Raw genomic sequence first — 19,492 nt, 5'->3', positions numbered from 1 at the left:
AGCCTATTTAAAAATAAATATAGATGTGTGTCAGTTAAAGCAGAGCATTGCAGTAAGTACTGTGAAAAATTCTGATACAACAGGGGAAGCTAAACATAGTCGTAGCTTTATGTTAACCTTTAAGCTATTAACACAGTCCATATTTGTAATTGGTCTGTCAGGGAAGCAGAAGTAATGTATATAGCTTTTGTTCTGTAATTTCTCAATATAGTACTCAAGGGAATGAGGCATTTTGTTGCCTTTTGCATGTGACTCCCCTATTTCTAGGTTCATGTAAATTTCTACAATGGGAGCTTAATTATAGCAAACTACATTAGCAGACTAGGGGTGGAAATGGACAAGGGTTGTGCTAAGTCCTGTGGACCTGTGCTTGTGATTTGGACATGTAAGTCTTAGTCTCTAAATCACTTATAATATTTATTGTCCCCTCACTTAGAAGAAGTTAATCACTGTGGTGGTCATTGCAGTTTTCTTACGCTCCTTCATACTGAGTTCATTTGCACTACTCTTTTCATACTTAAGTCCTCTGACTTTGTGTAAAGCCATAATATGTCTGCCTTACAGCCCCCAATCATAGGTTAATATTTTATTTCAGGTATTAGTTGGGTAAAAGAGGGAAACACTAACCAAAGATACTTGCTTTATACTGCTGTGGTTTATCTAAAAGTCTGATAGCTTTGTGCTGTTGCTGTGGGCATCCTTTTAAATTGTGAAGAGCTGCCAATGATTTCTCCTGGTTGAGAGCCTGTGAGCTTTGCTGTAGCCTTAAGTTGCACTCTTTGACATTTCACACTCTGCATAAGCATATTCCAGTTTCACATGTTAAGGGCCTGTCAAGGGTAATCCATTGGCTACTTGGCCTTTCAGAAGTTCAAAATACTGTTTCATTGTTTTACATTACAAACAGCTTATATGCATATGATCTACTAAGTTATCATTCTTTACTACTCGAGTTTCCATTTTAGACTTGCTGGTTCTTGTAGTGAATTTCATCTCCATTCAGGGCAATGCTTTTGAATGTTTACAGTCTTTCCTCTAATGATATAGTTTGATGACCTTGTGGTGATTATGGCAGTGAAGAGAAGCAGTTCTCTGAGCACTCAGTAAGTTCAGTTCTCTTGTCCCAGTTTGTGACTGTGTTCAGCTATAGATTGGGTAGGTCGTTCCCCCAGTAGCTGACCTCAAAAGTGTTAGTTTTTAGCCAGGTTTGTTGCTCATTATGGCTGCTGCATTGCTTCAGAGTAGCTATAGCAAGCAAAAGAGAAGGGGAACTTGGGGCAGAAAATGACCATATGGCCCAGGAGGGTTGGGAATGCTACTTTGGGTCATGGTACCAGCTTATGCCTATTGAATTTTAAATTAAATACAGCTGCCTTTTTTTTTTTTTTTTTTAAGTCCTTCACCATGAAGATTTTTCCTAAGGAAAATGAGCTTTTGGGGAAAACACCTTACGCCTTAATCTTTGTCTTGAATTTCTGTCAGTTCTTTATTTTATTCATCACTGATTTGTAAATGCAATTACTAGCAGTGGGCAAATTATACTAATGCTGTTTACTTCTAGATAGTTTTTAGTGCTTCTAGAACAGCTAAGGAAGGTGTATTCTTAAAATGCAAAACCCTCTAAGCAGATGTGCCTTTTTAAAAAGAAGAATCAAAGCAAGAATTGGAAGCCACCTAGAAGAAAAAATGAAAGCCAAGTTTAGAGGGATATAGTCTTTTAACAGATAACAGAAAGCCAAGTTTAGAGGGATATAGTCTTTTAACAGATAACACTTGGCTTACACATGTGAGCACGGTTGTTTAGGCTTTATGGTTTATTGCATGTTTAGGCTATGCTGGATGTTCTGCACTAAAATAAAATGTTGCTACAGCAAGTAAGCAGTATGCTCTTTGGTAAAGCAGTGTTGATAAGTCTTTAGACACCTGTTGGATTATGGCTAGTTTTTAACATGCAGTGGATGATCTGTTATTTTGGCAGTAGCTTGTAGTATATGTGTGTATGTGGTGAAGTGGATGTAGAAATGAAGAAAGAACAACTATCTAAAACAAAGAAATACCATGAGAGTTGTTAGCATTTCCATGGCACACATGGTTTAGCCTTAGCTGGATTAGTGTGTTTGATTGATATTTGTAAAATACGAATGCTTTCTGATCTTCTAGAGGTTGGAGGTGTAACTCTAACTCTTTAAACAGAAACTACATTTTTTTAATTGCAAATTTTCCTGTTACTGTAAGTTGAGGTCTCCTTTAGCACACAGTATACCTATTTTCTTCTTCACAACAAAAGTGAAAACCAGAAAAAAAAAACCAGGACATAATCAGTTGCTAGTTTTGTTTGTATTTGTTTGTATGCTAGTCTAAAATTAAAACTTTGTACAGTCTAAATACCTATTTTTGATAGTTTAGGTATGTCCTCAGCAGTTATTTGTTATAACAACATGCAGACCTAACTCAGTCTCTGTTTACGTATGACTTGAAGCATTATAGAGTAGAATCTGATAAAGTCTGAAGTAGCTTCCTTGCATTGGTGTCTGAATTTGAACTGGAGTGGCTGCAAGAAGAGATTTTGTTGTCACAAAACAGCAAGTCTGTCTTTTTTTAAAATTTAGCAATTTTACCTGAATTTGGGAGACGAAACATTTGATAGAAATTAACATCAACTAAATGTGCAAGAGGATTGTTTGAGGTTTGTATTTAAGCGGTCAGAAACATGTGGAACTGGAACTAGAGTGGTATTTCTTTGCTGTTCTTTTTTTAGAAACAAAGATACCTAATTAAAAAGAAAGTAAAGAGAATACATTTAATTTCTTTGTCCCTGTGTTTTTTACAAAGTCTTCAAAGTTTTTTCTTTCCTATGAGATTCATTCACATAAATATAGCACATGGGTGATGATCTTACCACAGCCTAGACTAAGAGTATGTTATTGTCTGGGCACCTATTTTCTGACAGCGTGGTTCCAAAAAGGCTTTAGAGCTTGGAAGAAGTGTCACAAGACAGAAATGTGCAACCTCAGAAAGAAAGAGGGATGTCAGTAAATGGGAATCTTTCCAGGAAAAAACCTGTAGGAATCACAACCGAAATGTTACAGGAATACTGCCTTTTCTCCCTCCCCTCCTCGCCCTTCTCTGTGTAGAACTGAATTAATCTGAAAACTAGGTTTATCATGTTCAAAATACTGTTTCCTTGGAAACATTCCATAAAATTAAACTTGTTTTCAATTTGAAATGAAAGACTTAAACTGTCTTATGGCATATTTTGAAACATTTAAATAGAAAAAAATTTAACAGCTCATTTCTTATTGTGATTGTGCAGACAGTAAGTCTTGGATTAGCATGTTTTAATGCAGAGTAACTGTATTAAAGATGAAAATGAGAAGTTTTTAGTGTGCTGTACTTCTGACCTTGCAGTACAGTGTCAGTGAAGACAGTGTAGACATCTATAGGAGAACATAATTGACTTTTTATATCCTTGCAGGTCAGCCACTTGCAAAGGCCATTTAAGAATTTTAAGACCAAATTATCTTCTACAGATATTGCAGTTTTTTCTGTTTGTACCCTTTTCTAAGATACAAACTTGATAATAAAACAAGCTGCACTTGTTATATAGCCTACTTTTGAAACGTGTTAATTTTACTTTTTTTAGTAGTCGATGCATTAGAAACATTAGGATGTTTTGAGCTGTGTATGGGTGTAAACTTAAGTTCTTAGACTTAAGTTCCTTACAGAGATTATGGTAACTTAGGTTTTAACACTGTATGGTTGAAGTTGCTTTTTAAAAATATATTCCTTGTAGGTGAAAAGATACCACTTGTACTTACTTTCATCATCACTGATAGTTCCCCAGATTATACTGCCTATAACAGAACATGCAGGCACAAGGTCAGAAGGAGTTTTACTCTTTGCAGATAGCAGTTTGCTAGTGAAATCTCTGCAGTAGGGAGGGATTTAATTTTTTTTCACTACTTAGTTATTATTATTAGTTATTATTTTACTTATCTTTATTACATCAGTTTATTACATCAGTTATTATGTACTTATCTTTACAAATACAGTGTGGAATATTTATTTGAGGTTGTTAGTTTTGGTTTTTAAACTAGAGGATTGATTATTTTATACTTTAGTTTCTCTTTAGTTTCTAATAAGGTTTCTGGGGTACCTGTGATTTGGTATAGTTTCAGATATTCTGTATTCTTTACAGAATGTGTGGGGTATGATGTAACCTGAATTCTAATTATTATCAGCCTCTACATTGAAAGATCTTCTCTACACCTTCAATACAGTTGCTAAAAGAGCTAGCAGAACACTTTCAAATAAAAATCAGAATTGTGTATCTTTTATATAAACTGCTGGTTTTTTTTCCTTATGTTTGCTGTCTCCAGCTCTGTACCATCTCTTAATGATATTTTTTCATTCTGTTTGTTTTGGGGGTGTGGTTTTTTTGTTGTTTTGGATTCTTCCCCCCTCACTTTCAGAAATCCACGTAGAAACTCTACACTTCAGCAAAATTTAACTCTTACTGAGAAGATAGGAGAGAAAACAGTTATTGTGAGCTGGCTGCTTGTTAGGTATTTCACTACAGACAAGCCTAGGCTTTTCAGTCTGTGTTAGTGGAAACAAAAATATCCCAGTGTCTCTACTTTTGACATATACTTTTGCTTTGTGTCAAAAAGTTGAATTTTCTGAAAATTTTAAACTCTGTAGTTTTTTAATATTTCTAAAAATTTTTGTATGAGTTGCAGTTGTGAAATGTAAAACTAGGTGTGCTGAGACATTAAAATAGTAATATTGCAAGTTAAGTGGAATAAGAATAAGTACAATTTGAAATGTAAAACGAGTGTATGTAACATGCACTTCCTTTCTTGGTCCTTAATGCTAGTTTGGCTGCATTTCAATCAGTTTTCAGCCACAGGCTCTTCTTTCAGTCTCTCATGGGTTGATTTCATGTATTCCATGAATGGTTTTACATCTTGTTTATAACTTTATGGGCTCCTGTAAGACTTGAGCACTTTAAGGAGGTGATAAGTACAACTGAAATGCTCTGAGAGAGGCTTCTTAGTAACAAGGATCCCAGGCCAGTTCCTTCTGTAAGTGATCCTCCCAGCACAGCAACCAGAGGTGTTTATGATTTGAGGTCTGAGGTGGAGGCATCATCTGAAGGTAAGGAAGGGAGTCAAGCAAGGAGGGAGGTGGCATCAGAATCACAACATTATTCACCCTCTTGGTTTGGTTCTGTCAAACCCCACTGTGTCATGTCCATTTTTGGGAGGTGCTACATGTCTTAGCGAGCGTGCTGCTTCCTGGTGTTGATGCCTCTGTTTCCCCAAGGCTGCTGATATTGTGTGACATAGTCTAAGTGGACCCATTCTTCCCATCTGAGGCTGTGGCTTAGACCAAACTTATTAATGTGACAGGTGAGCAGGAAATGCATCATGAACTGGCTGGGAGTCATCTTGTCCTGCATTGCACCCGAGTGTCTGCTGCTTGTGCTGCCCTGCCTTTTTATCGTGGAATACAAGGCAAAATATACATAGCTCTGTCACTGGTTTTCTTCTCATTCTGAGATGTAGTATGTGAACCTTAAGGAAATAGGATGCCAATTTATCTAAACCCTGCTACTGAAGCAAGTCTTTTTGTATGTAGGCAGTAGCTCTAGACCTAAACAGGGACTAGAATTCTTAAAAAAACAAAAACAAACAAACAAAAAAAACAACAACAAAAAAACCCGAAAAATCTTTTTAAGCTTACAGGTATCAGGGGAAAAAAAAAAAAGGTTCCATGTAGTGGTTTGACATAAGTACAGCTGTTGATGAATTTTAGAACATCATAAGCTTATCTGTCCTGGCACTTCTATTCCCCTCGATTTGTAGTGTATTGTATCTGGCTGAACATGAGATCACCTATCCAACAGCTACAGCAAATAATAAGTTAGCTTTCCAAACCATAAACTGTAGCCATTCTTTTTTTTCTATTGAAAGATATCTATAATTAATGTTTTAATTATTTGAAATGCTTTCATGTAAGATTACTTGAGTTTGTATCAATACCACATCTCCTTGATGAAATGTTAATATTACAAGTGCTTGTAAGTGAATCCCAGGGAAAAATACTAGATTGCTGAATATCACTTGTCTCACTGAACTGATGTCAGTGCCTAGTGCCTTCTAGTGCCTTCTAGTTGTTGCCACTGGGTAAATAATTCTTGTTCTCAGTTATGTTAAATACAATGGAGCCATGTTTATAATTGTTACTGGGACAGAGAAAGCTTGGAAGGTAGAATATCTGAGGAAGAAAAAACAGTACCAAAATGGCAGTAGTTTTCTGTCTAGCGTTTTACATTTCTGTGTAACCTTAATCAAGTTTTTGTAACCTTAATCAAGGCTTTTTGCAGTTGGTGGGGTTCTTTACATTATCTAAAACAACTTCAAAAAAATAAAATTCCTTTATTTAATAAATTCTCTTTAACAGGAGACTTTACAATAACAGATTTTCCGTCTTTGCATGAGAATCCTTTATGGAATCGTAGAATGGTTTGGGCTAGAAGGGACCTTAAAGATCATCCAGTGCCAACTCCTGTATGGGCTGGGACACCTCCTACCGGGCCCCATCCAGCCTGGCTTTCAACACTCCATGCATCAAACTCCAGGCTATTCTAATGATAGCTTCCATCTTTTTAAAGACAGTATCAGGGGTTCTTCACTTGTTGCTTACATTGAGAATTGTTTTGTTGCCTGCTGCTGCAGTGTTGCCTCAGTAATGTAATTAGCAATGCAGCAAAGTCTAGGCTTTTATTTGCTACCTTTTGCTTAAGCTGTTCAGTATCTCTAAATGTAGTATCTGGTATATGTGTGTGTGTGTGTGTGTATATATATATATATACTTTCTGAGGTTCCATTTAATGTTATTGGTGTGTTGGAGGGAGATGAAGACTGTTATCACACATGAAAAGTTATCAAAGAAGGGCTTTGTAAACATCAAGCATAGAAGTGGTTACTGTGAATGGTGAAATTGATCTATAGAAAAAGTAAAGCTCAGTATATAGTTAAGCATATGACTTCTGGGATTTTATGCTCAGATTCATTCTATATAAAATGCATTTAAAATAGCAGATTAACCTGTACTTCCTTAATAGAATAGTTGCTTTAAATTTGCATTTTATGAGATAGGAATACAAATGTTTGGTTTTGTTTTCTTAAACTATTTTTAAATTGGCGTAGTTGGATGATTTTTTTTCCATACAGCATATTGATTATTTCATTATAAATTTATGTAACTAATTTGAACTACTGTAAAGATTATTTTTGTTTTACTAACTAGAAAATGTTACATTTAGGTGATTTTTTGGTGGTTGTTTTTAGTTGGCAAGGTTTGTTTCTTTCTGGGGAGCAGGGTGACAGCCTAGAGTTTCATTGTGCCAGTTTTCTTTCTGGTTTCCTGTCATCTTGGTCATAAAATTACTTCTTCTTAAGAAACAGAAGTAAAACTAAATTATTTTTTTCCCCCCAAGTAGTGTGACTTTGGTTTTGTTTGTTAGGGGGGATTGTTAACTTTAGCAGCAAATGCCACAAAGTTAAATTGCTAGCAACTATATTATACACAGACTTTATTAAAGCTATGTTTGTAAAGCTGAATTTGGGACTTTATTGACCTAGCAGTATCTTGTTTAGACTCAAGATTGCTGGTCAGTGTAGTAAAAATGTTTTCCCTCTTTAGTTTGCCAGTAGCTAGGTAAATGCTGGTAAATTTCTCAAGATAGCATTCTGCTCTGTGATCCAGGCCTCTAATGTTTCAGTCCAATCTTTTCACAAGTGTTGTGCAGGGATTCATTTTGATGCTAAAATAATGCACAGTTTTGAATGTGTTTTGAAAAATTACTCATTCCAATTTGTCTGCAAAACATAATTAGGTGACGAAGCTGGTGTATGTATATCTTTACCACTACTTTAAAAATATGGCATGGCCTTTGGTTTTCTTCAGTCATGCTTTAAACTTTATGCCTAATAGCAGTATTCTCCATTAATAGGCCAGGATGTCTAAAAGAGAATAAAGTTGTCCTTACCTCCTGCAGCGACAGAATCTCTCTATATACAGCATATACCAGGAATTACTTTTCAGTTTTTCTGCTGTTGTGCCAGTATTAAATGTCCTCTCAGCACCTTGATTGGTATATGATTAATGAGCACAGTGTTTCTGGGCAATATCCCACATACATATGTATTTTTCTAAGAAACAGATACATTTATTTTGTTCTTTCATTTTTACAGTTACATGGGAATTGGGCTTTCAGCACAGGGTGTGAACATGAACAGACTTCCAGGTATGTTTGAGTATTTATTACATTTGGTAAGTTACTTACATTGGTAAATTATTTTTTTTTAAAAATGCTTGACCTTGATGGGAAGGTTCTGGTAAGCAACAGAGTGTGTAGCATGACATCTGTTGTTGTGTGTTACCTGAATTATGTAATGCTTGCAGCTTAAGAGTTTAGCTTTTTATTAGTTGTTTTGCTGTACATTTGCTCCTGTACTACTTTCCTCAACTCTTAGTGTTATTTTTAACATCATGCAGATACGTTTTAGCAAACAAGTATTTTTAAATTTTCATAATGTTTCCTGGTAAAAAGGAAGCTATCGGTTTCCATGCCCCATAAACTGAATTTCTAGCCCAAGAAAGGTGAGATAGTATGATAAAACCTTTGTGTCAAACATGGAGTGACCTCTATAACTCTTACCTCTCTTAACCTTAATAGTAAGTAAGGATGTTTCACAGTTTTAATTTTTGACTGCTCCATTGACCTCCATGGTCCAGGGACTGTCGTCTTAACAATTGTCTGCATTATCTCTATTTAAAGAAGGTTTTTGTGTGTGTATACATGTTGGTTTTTTCCAAGCTGATCTTTAAATATAAAAAACAACCAAACTATAACTCAATTAAAAAAAAATATTACTATTAGCCAGGTGTAAAATCATGTTAAGCTGCTCAAAGACTATTTGTTGTTCTGAAAGGGGTCCCTGTAAGCCCAGCTAAGGGTGATGAATTATTAGTGGGTGGTATTAAGTATGATTTATTGCAAATAATTGTCAAAGATACTACTGATTAATGTAACTGGAGTTATTTGAGATATTGATTTATTGAGGGCTGCTTTTAATGTGCTGCCACTGATCATACAGATCAAGGGCCTAAGTATTGAAAATACTTTCAAATTAACCTGTTACCCAGCATCTTGACATAAGAAAAATAAACCCCAGTACCTTTTACTATTTAAGAGTAATTTGAATTATCAGTATAAATTCTTATACTAAAAATGCACATCTTTATAAAATGTGGTGATTTCTATTGTTTTGAATAGATAGATCCATTAGGAAGATTTTGTGATGCTTGAAAGGTTACTTTTCTGTGTGTTCTTGTTTAGTACTGAATTACAGAGTGTGTGGACAGCTATTTTAAATGAGCTCAGACTTGCTGTCTTACTTTCATTGAGTAGTATAACAATACAAAGCTTCTTAACTGGTTCTCCAGTTTCTTCACCTGCAAAATGAGTAGCATATATCCATACATAATGATCTGCCTGCTGGCTGTGACTTTCACCTATATTGATAATTATTTTTAATTTTTAGAGGCAGCAAAGCTGGTGGCACTATAGTCTGGAGAATCTGTGATTATGCAGATTATGCTTGCTGCTGAATAGTCAATAAGAATAAGGAGTAGAAATGTGTTTCCCCAGAGGTGCATGTTTGGGTTTTAGCTGTGAAGAATTTGATTATGACATATAGCAGCAATAGTTCTGCAAGATGAAAGGGAGAACAGGAGAATGTTCACTGCTTTATTGGGACATATCAGATCTGCCTATAGCTTTTCAAATTTTAAGATTGTACCTCATCATATTTTTGGCATTGATAGTATTGTGTGTTAACCTAAGAAGAAAAATATCATCTGAATTTGCATTACCTGTTAGGTGCTACAAATGGAATTACCTTTTCAACCTTTTTGGTAAAAGAAGTTTTCTTTTTTAAATTTACCAGATTTGTTAGTTAGACAAGAAATCTTAGAATCAGAGAGCTGAATGCTACCTTTACGTAGTCTTTAATTTAGAAATAAAGGAAATTAATAAATTGCAAATGCTTTTGTTCTCTAGGTTGGGATAAACATTCATATGGTTACCATGGAGATGATGGACATTCATTCTGTTCCTCTGGAACTGGACAGCCCTACGGCCCAACGTTTACTACGGGTGATGTCATTGGTTGTTGTGTCAACCTTATCAATAATACTTGCTTCTACACAAAGAATGGACACAGCTTGGGTACGGAGAAACGTTATCTTTAATGGTAACATTATGTCTGTAAGTCTGTTGTAAACCTGAAATTCTCTTCATGTCAGGAATGAAGTGTTTGAATAGTTCTTTTGATAGTCTCATAAGCAAGGAATTAATTAAAGAATTGGGAAGAGTAATTTCTTGTATGCCACTTGCACTAATTTTTTTTTTTGTGAACATTGGAAGAATTTGTCATAGCATCTTATTCCATAGGACTGGCACAAATAATACTTGAAGTTTGTGATGTAAGGGAATAGATACAAAAGAAGTGGAGAAGCAGAGACTGGGTATAACTAAAATTCATGACTGCTGTGTGAGGAATAGCTAGCCTTTACTAATATCTTTTTATTAATAGGGCACTATTTTGAACATTTGTTGAAGAACAGTGTCTTGGATTCCAAGTCAAGAGTCAGTTGGCATAGTTGGGCTAAAGCTATGAATTATACAAGCTGTTATGTCAAAATTAAGTCCATTGAATCCTGGTGTCAAATTTTAGCATTATACAACACTACAAGACAATTTTTGAAGGGGGCTGGAGGATGGGGTATACCTTAAGTTTTTGATGAAAAAAAAGAAAAATAAATAAAATATATAAAACTGGTTACTTAATGCAGTTTGAGTAAAAAGAGAGAGTGCAAATAAAGAAGGAAGAAAATCTGCTTCCTGCATTAAGGAGAGAGCAACAGCTTCGGAAGAGATTCTGGAATTATGCTGAGAGGAGTAGGAAGTTTCAAGGGGTAAAGCTGAGAAAGAATAAATAAGGGTTTTGTCATGGGCAGAAATGTGATATGAAGAGAGAAGAGAGACTGACTTGAAATTAAATAAGAGGTTCTTGAGATAGTCACTGTTGAAGTCACTATTCTTTTCTCACATTCCCAAACATGAAGAAGGTTTGGAAAGTAGTAAGGGGAAGGACATGGTTTAAATTCTTCTTGTTGTCTCTTAAAACAAGCCTGCCTGTTAGCTTTCTTAGGCCCTGAGCAAATTAAGTGTAGCTTTCAGTTGTCCTGCCCCTTCTCAGGGCAGGGCTTAGATACCTCCAGAGGTCATTCCAAGTAATCACTTCAGCAATTCTATTGGGTCATGGTTTAATGTTTCTTCTAAACTGAATGAGTCTACCTGGACTTATTACCTAGAGGCCTACTGCAGTGAGACATTTGAACACTGCATAGTTGTTTGTCTTGGCCCTGTTTCAGAGTATATGTCAAAATGGAAGATAATAGGCTCATGTGTTTACCCTAATGTTTAACTGGGTTAAAGCTGAGAAGGGGAACTAGTTTTTGGAACTAGGAACAACGTGCCTGCAGGTAAGTTAAGAGCAGGTTGTTGATCAAGCAAAGAGTCACTGGTTTTCTGACTGCCCTTATGGTCACATGTATAGAAGAGCTAAGGAAGGAGGAGCAGAACCTTCTCTTTCAGTGGAAGTCTTAAAGCAGACTGGATTAGGTCAAATATAAAGCTACACTCCAAGTGATTAAAGTCTATTTAAGGAAGAGAACAGAATGGCATAGTTGAGGAGAGGCTACTAAAATGTCATCTGTCACAGACAGAATCCAACAAACACTTCATGGATTTCAGAAGGAAATATGACAGCTGTTCTGTGGTCGTGGGCTTTGCTAGCTTTAATAACTAAGAGAGGAAAACTGATAAGGGGAACAAGAAATGAGAAATTTTGGCTATCTTTCTGAGTTGTTGCTGCCACTGGTTGTCCAGAATTCAGAGATGATTGTGACTTGGAGGACATCTATGTTTCTTCTCTGGGCCACAGATGGACTTTAGAGGACTAGAAATCTCTGGCTCAGCCTGGGATTTGATGCTACAAAAAGGACTAATCAATTATTTATGTAAGTGTGAAATCCTGGGTTGGGGAAAAACAGAGCAAACCAAAACAAAAAACCAAAAAGCCCAGAAAAACCCCATTGCTTATTGCTGTAGTTATTTTGGAAAAGAGAGAGGTTTGTATCAAAATGTGCTAGAGAAAGGAGCAACAGCTTAGGAAAGGTTGGGATGTAACTACGTAATAACAGGTAGCTTTGAGGTGTGGTGGGAGGAAATAGATTCATTCTGTATGTTACTTTGGTGTCAAAAGATGCGAGTAAGGAATCCAGATGCTTGTGATTTGAAACGATGATGAAGAATCGAGATGGAGAGCAGGGATGGAATATAGGACAAAAGGTTAAAATCTTTATTTTAATCTTAAATTCAAAAAGGCAGTGATACAAAATAAATCAGAGTTCGAAGGGATAAGTGGATTTGAATCATGCACTTGTAAAAAAAAATATTGAAGAAATACTTGAAACCATAAAGGAAATGATGAAATACTGTTGCCATTTGGCTGTGAGAAGGAGGTTTCTTGGTATTTGTTTTATCTTAAAGCTTCTGCCCCCTCCTCAGCCCCTCAACCCCCTCAATAATTGCTTGAAGTTCCTGAAGCATATAGAGGTCAGATTTCTCTCTAATCCTGAGACAGCAGTCACTGCCTTGGTCTGATGGGTGCTTGAAATAATATCACAAGATACTAAGCTATTCTATTTGAAGACCAAAACATAACACCCTATTGTGGATTAGAGTAAAATATCTCCCAGACTGGTTTGTGGTATTACAGACACATGTGGTCATGTAAAGATTATGCCTACAGAAAGAAGAAAATAATTGTGAACAATAAAAGACACTGTTAAATCCTGATGTGTCAGCATTAAAACATGCAAGTGACAAAAATGTCAGATATTCTTTGTTTTACTGTTACTTTTAATCTCTAGTCAGAATTTCCGTACATGTTACTCTGTGTATCTCTATGATGGTTTATAAATCTTAGGCCCTATTTTGAAAAATTTAGGCAAATTGAGTGCTTTTGAATGAAAATAACTTTTTGCCAAATACTGCCCATTACTACTCAAGCACATCAATTGTGCCTAAGAATCTTGGAAACTGCCATACTTAATTACTTATTTTTGAGGTGCTTTGGGTGAATTTTCTGAACATACAGTGATACACTAAGAAAAACAAGAACAAAGTCCAGACATGCAGAAATTAATCTTGATTTTCTTTTGATTACAGGCATCGCTTTCACAGATTTACCGGTAAGATAAGTGCATTTTCACTTCTAAACGTTTAAAAAGTAACTCACATTTACTTTATGCTTCTTGGAAATACAGCAATGATGATCTTAACCAATTTAGTATCAAATATTTCTGTATTTCTCCTCATATATTCTGTGACTTACTTGTTAATTGAAGCAGTTTCTTTTTTCTTTTTTCATCAATCCTCATGGGATTTTCCTTCTCAGAATCGCAGGAAGTTAGGGGTTGGAAGGGACCTCGAAAGATCATCTAATCCAACCTCCCAAGTTTTTAATGTGCAGGTAGTTCTAATGGAAGTTAAGCAGAAAATAATAAAAACCAGTGATTTTTTGACACAGGCAGGCTTTAGTGTGCGTACTCAAAGTTTGGCTACTTACAACATGGTCGTTGTAACTCATGCTTGATGCCTGTTTTTCAAAATGTTCTCTCTACTGTTCACTTCATAAGGGCAAATTTATCAAACTAACTTTTTTTTTAAGAAGGCTGCAGGTATCTGAAGTCTTTGAGCTTTTCAACCAACTAAATTGTTATAAGTATACCCTATGCTACTGGTACTGAACAATTTTTTTTTCTCATCTACTTCATTCTGATTTAATCTGGTTAGGGTGCAGTATGTGATGTACCTTCATCTGGCCAGCACCTCCATTTGTTGTGGCCTTAGGTAGCAAGGACAGGTACTAAGGCAAATTAGGAAAGTCAGTTTTCCAGGATAGGGAAACTGACACCAGGATTTGAAGCTGGGATCTTCCTCACTAGAACTGATTATTTTCATCTCATTAAAAGATCTGAGACCTGTGCTGTGTTGTTTAGTCTAGCTAGGTAAAGGAGAAAAAAATAAATAGGAGGTGAGTGTGGAAAAGGGGGGCAAGGTCAGCTTGGGCATGTTTTTTTTTATTTCCCTGGGCTTTAGTGGTCATGCTGACCTGCATGTTGTTGGTAACTTCCTTCTGATAGCTTTGATTTATTTAGTGAATAGTTCTATAGCTCAGCATACTATTATACCATGCCACCATTGATTGCAGTGTAAATGTTATGTAGCTATATTTATTAAAAAAAAAAATAAATTAAAAAAACACCCCCAGACCCATTAAAAAAGTAACCACTCAAAACCCCAACAGGTTGCACTGTCCTTGCTGCAATTCTAGTGCCATTTAAGAAAGTTCCTTTAATCCCAGCAGGCAGGTTTTACTTTTCTCATATTTGGTGTATTTCAAATTTGCATCTCCAAATTTGATCTCCAAAGCAGAAAAATAAAAGCAGAAAACAAAACTGACAGCACAATAAATGCTTTAAAGTCTTTTTCTAGCTACAAGTCCAGAATTCATGAGAACTTCAATGCACTGTTACAGTTCTTTTTAGGCTCTACACTTGAAAATGGCCTGTTTTATAAGTTTGATTTTTGTTCTCTTTTTAAAAGAAAATTTAATCCTGCTCTTTAAAAATCATTTTTAAAATGGTATTGAAAATTTTGTAAAATGGAAAGCAAAGTTGTAAACTTCAGCCCAGTTTAAACTTCAGTTTAAAGTACATTTTAGTAAGGCTTTATTATTTCAAAATGAAAAAAATTATGAGCATGGGAATAAAAGTTGATCAGTTGTATTGCTGGATAGGTAGAAGTTTCTATAACTGCTAGACAGATGATCCAGAGGTATTTGCTGCTTCACACTTCTAGTAGTGTTGGGGATATTATATCGGAGGTTTAAAAAAAATGGTGTGGAAATTCAGATGAAGAAGAAAAAAAACTAATTAAAAAAATTTCTTGCAGCCAAACTTGTACCCTACAGTAGGGCTTCAAACACCAGGAGAGGTTGTGGATGCTAATTTTGGACAACATCCATTTGTATTTGATATTGAAGACTATATGAGAGAATGGAGAACCAAAATTCAAGCACAGATTGACAGATTTCCAATAGGAGATCGGGAAGGAGAGTGGCAAACAATGATTCAGAAGTAAGACTTTGAATATTGATCATTTTAAAAAGCAGTTAATAATTGTGTGATTTCAGAGTTATTTAAAATGTAGCTATTGTGCAAAAAATTACAGAGTATTAAAAGCTAGTAGAAATATCTTGTTGGCATAACAGTTTTGATATGTATGTATATAAATATATATATATAATAAAGCGTGAATAGGTGCTCTGGAAATGTCACTTCACAGTCTCAGCCTTCAGCACCCGTGGGGTGATGTGGCTTGTTAGTGACTCACTTGGAAAAATGGTGGTTGTGGCTCTGCATTTTCTGTTTCTTCAGTGACAACAAAAACTTGGTGTGCAGAAATTTCACTCAGTAGATATAATGAGGAAAAAAGGTAAATAGCAGATAATAGTTTAATTGAGCTTACCTTTGAGTGATGAGTCATTTATTAAAATTAATCATAACAACATGGTACTTTTAAAAAAACTTCTCTTTCTGTGCAGTTTCTAAGAAGATACTAGCTTGTAACTGAATTAATTTTTATGACTTGTACTGAAATTCCTGAATTTCAAGTAGAATTCTTAAATTCAGTCACTTTTCCGGAGAAGGTGTTTTATGTTCATAAAGTTACTGGTTTCTTACCTGTATTTAATGAGTGTTTCTGGGTTTTGTGTTTGTTTAATTTTAGAATGGTATCATCTTACTTAGTTCACCATGGATACTGTGCAACAGCAGAGGCATTCGCCAGATCCACAGACCAGACTGTGCTAGAAGAATTAGCTTCCATTAAAAATAGACAAAGTAAGCCTGGAAAGCATGTTACATCCTTTTTTCCTCCCTTAAACAAACATTACTTAAAAGTTTCTTTTAATAATAATTGTAAAATTTCCTTTCAGCACTACTCCATAGTACATTTCTCTGATGTCATGTAAAGTTTTATATGTATGAACAGCTGCTTAAAATGAACTTCCACACTAACACTTTGGAATTTTTTTTATGTAGCAGAAATGTGGTATATTACCTGTTGCATTTTTATCAAGCAGAAAAATGTGATCTTAAATTAATGTGGGTAACATCTCTGAGTGTTTGTGAAAGTAACAAACAGGAATATAAAACTTAGTCTTGACAAACATTTAGACTTTTATCTTGGCTGTGAAAAGGGGTAGAACTTAGAGGATGCTTTATAAATTAAATGAAAATTGAGTTTCTTGCTTACAGATGTGAGGCAAAGAAGACAAGGAGAACTAACAGCAGTTCAGCTCAAACTTGCTGTGGCAGTGCTCTTCGGCAGCCTGATTAAAGTGTCTTCCCTGATCATTTAAATCCATGCTTTATGAACACAGGTGTTTGTGTGACTGCATGACATACCACACAGGGAAACTGCTCTGGTTGAAAAATAACCCACTTGCCTGTTTTTCATCTGTTTTTCATCTGGATCAATTTCTCTGTGGATAGAGCTGTGAGGCTCTTTGCAACTCATGCCAGGTTACAGCAACAGTCTCATCAGTAAAGCAGGGACTGCTGCAGAAAGGTTTGATCAACTGTAACCTGGCTGAAAGTATGTGTTGTAGGGGAGAGAGACTAAATTTTGTTTTTCTTAGTCGAAACTGTGGGAGGTGGGATGCAATTTGGATGTTCTTGGGTGATGATAGTTTGGTATGTGCTCCTTTGTAAGAGTATGAAAATGAGAAACTGCAGAAGAGTGTCTGCAACCTTAATCTAACTCTAAATGAGCAATCTGTGTACAAACTAGTTGTATACTGGCAATAAATAAAAATACTAAATACTTATTTAGATACATGTAGGTGAAGTGCAGTTCTTCAATTTTCCTATTGAACATTTTAAGAAAGTGTGATATTTCTATACGCCATTTTTTCTAAGAGGAAAAAACCTTGTTGTTTGATGGTTGCAGCATCTTTTAATCACTAATTTACTATTTGTATTAATCTGTAAGATGTCCATTTAACTGATGTTGGTTTTAGTGAGCAGAATTTCAGAAATTGGTTTTGACAGGATGAATGGAGAACCCATTGAAACAACATAACAGCTGTATCCAAGTTTACTAGAAAAAAATCCTAATCTCTTATTTGTTTTTTGGTGAACAGGAATTCAGAAATTGGTTTTAGCAGGAAGAATGGGAGAAGCCATTGAAACAACACAACAGTTGTATCCAAGTTTACTAGAAAGAAATCCTAATCTCTTATTTGCATTAAAGTGAGTCTTCAAATTATACAGATGTGTGTTTATAGATGACACAGTACCTTCTGAGACAAGACAGTTACTCATTTAAAGCTTTCATGGAAATTTAAACAAAGTTAAGCAGCATTTTTCAGCAAATGTGTATAGTTCACTTTTTAATGCTGTATTATTTGCTACATGTTTAACTAGGTTTTGTCATCAAGGTCCTGGTTTGCAGCATAATTCACATCTCCCTCTAGACTTGTTATCTAGAACTAAGTTTTGTAATTTTTCAAACCAGTGTTATTCCAATTGGGTGTCAAGTAAAGCTTAATGTAATCTGATACACTATTGTATTCAAGAAGGTTAAGAGTTTGTCTGTTCCTACAAATGGGTGACTGACTTTAAAGACAGTTCAAACGAGCTGTTTTGACTCCTTGTCACTTCACTAGAAACCTCTGGCTACTACTGTGGAACTTCCATAATTCCAAAGAGTTCTCTTGGCTTCCCAGGCACCCACACAGTAGTCACCTTCGTTCTGGCATTTTTACTTATCAGCTGTGCTGATCCTTCAGAATTTTGTATCATGTTGCAGTGTTTGAATGCAGAAAAAAAAAATCTGTTACCTCCTGTAAGAACAAAGCACTTCAGTTTTTATATTCAGTTAAGTAATGTGGAATGCGTTTGAAGTCTGTCATGCTCAAGTGCTAAACAGAATTCACATGATAATACTGCAGGCTTATCACAGAGTTCATGAAATCTGAACATTTTGGTGAAAGGCTTCACTTGATAAAGACAAATTACCTTTCTCTCACTCTTTCTAAATTTTGCCAGTTCTGTAAAGACTACCCAAGCCTAAAACATTAAACAGTAGTCCTGAGCTTCCTTGGAAGCTTATAGTAAAACTTCCTTATTTAAAATTAAAATTGACAAAGAGCAACAGCCTCTAAAGGGAAGGTTTGTATATAAGCTTGCTTTTCAAACTGTTTCCGAATGCAAATGTTTAATGTTAAAAGTTACTATTTAATGCTTACTGTTCCAGAGGGACAAAATATGCTCATTTACTTTGAGAAAAGTTACAGACATGACAACATAAAGACATACCCTTCTCAGGAAATAACCTTGCCCCTGCCAATAAAAGAAAACAGTTAGAACTAGAAAATGCAGTTTAGCTTTCTCAACTTTGAGGACTTATTGCCAAAGTCTGTCCTCGAAGGATAATAATCCTGTTCTCCTCCCTCACAGATTTTTCTAATTGCACATTTTTGGCTGAATACTGCAAAGCTTGTTGATGATTGGGTTACTGACATCTATCATTTTGTTGAGTCAGACTGTCTGTAAATTTAACACTAAAATGAAATAATTGTTATTATTGGTAAATTTAAGCGTGTTCATTGTTTTATTGGCTTAACTTTTTTGCCTTTTGTTTAGGGTGCGCCAGTTTATAGAGATGGTGAATGGTACAGACAGTGAAGTGCGGTGTTTGGGAGGCCACAGTCCAAAATCCCAAGACAATTACCCTGTAAGCCCACGATCCTTCAGTAGTCCTAGCATGAGTCCCAGCCATGGAATGAATATTCACAGTTTGGTGATGGGCAAAGGGAACAGCACACACTTTTCTGGTAAGCTGATATGGAGGATATAACAAACAAGATTTATATTTTGATATACTACACATATACCATACGTACTGGGGTTTTTTATTGGGTGTTTGGGGTTTTTTTTACACGACATACAAGGAGGAGGTAAAAATACTCACAGACTGACAACTTGTTTTACTTAAGAGCTGATACCAAATGCTTTGCATGAAAGTGTAGTTTTAATGATGAAAATATGTAATTCTTGGTCACTGGGAAAATGGAAAGTGGATAAGTAGAATAAAATCTTTTCTGCGTGTTCTGTTGGTTTTAAGAAGTTTTGGAAAGTAGGTTGCCACTGATTTCTAAGAAATGCTTTCTTCTGGGAGGTGGAAAGTTCTGATGCAAATTTCTGTAATCCTTTCGATGCT

The 19,492-nt window shown here is 35.5% G+C and overlaps 1 protein-coding gene across 2 annotated transcripts in view; it reads left to right on the top strand.

The window, feature by feature from the left end:
- Positions 1-19,492, top strand: part of RANBP9 (RAN binding protein 9) — a 41,204-nt gene that overhangs the window by 13,688 nt on the left and 8,024 nt on the right. For both annotated transcript variants that reach the window (XM_030444538.1, XM_030444537.1), the window contains 7 exons: positions 8,262-8,314; positions 10,133-10,300; positions 13,370-13,392; positions 15,158-15,342; positions 15,995-16,107; positions 17,412-17,520; positions 18,916-19,106. In XM_030444538.1, coding sequence (XP_030300398.1) covers positions 8,266-8,314; positions 10,133-10,300; positions 13,370-13,392; positions 15,158-15,342; positions 15,995-16,107; positions 17,412-17,520; positions 18,916-19,106 — 838 coding nt within the window. In that variant the 5' untranslated portion in view covers positions 8,262-8,265. The remainder of the gene's footprint in view (positions 1-8,261; positions 8,315-10,132; positions 10,301-13,369; positions 13,393-15,157; positions 15,343-15,994; positions 16,108-17,411; positions 17,521-18,915; positions 19,107-19,492) is intronic.

Source organism: Calypte anna, chromosome 2, assembly GCF_003957555.1.
Source record: "Calypte anna isolate BGI_N300 chromosome 2, bCalAnn1_v1.p, whole genome shotgun sequence".
Taxonomy (NCBI): domain Eukaryota; kingdom Metazoa; phylum Chordata; class Aves; order Apodiformes; family Trochilidae; genus Calypte; species Calypte anna.
The sequence above is the reverse complement of the archived record's forward strand: the minus strand, read 5'-3'. Positions and strand labels throughout refer to the sequence as shown.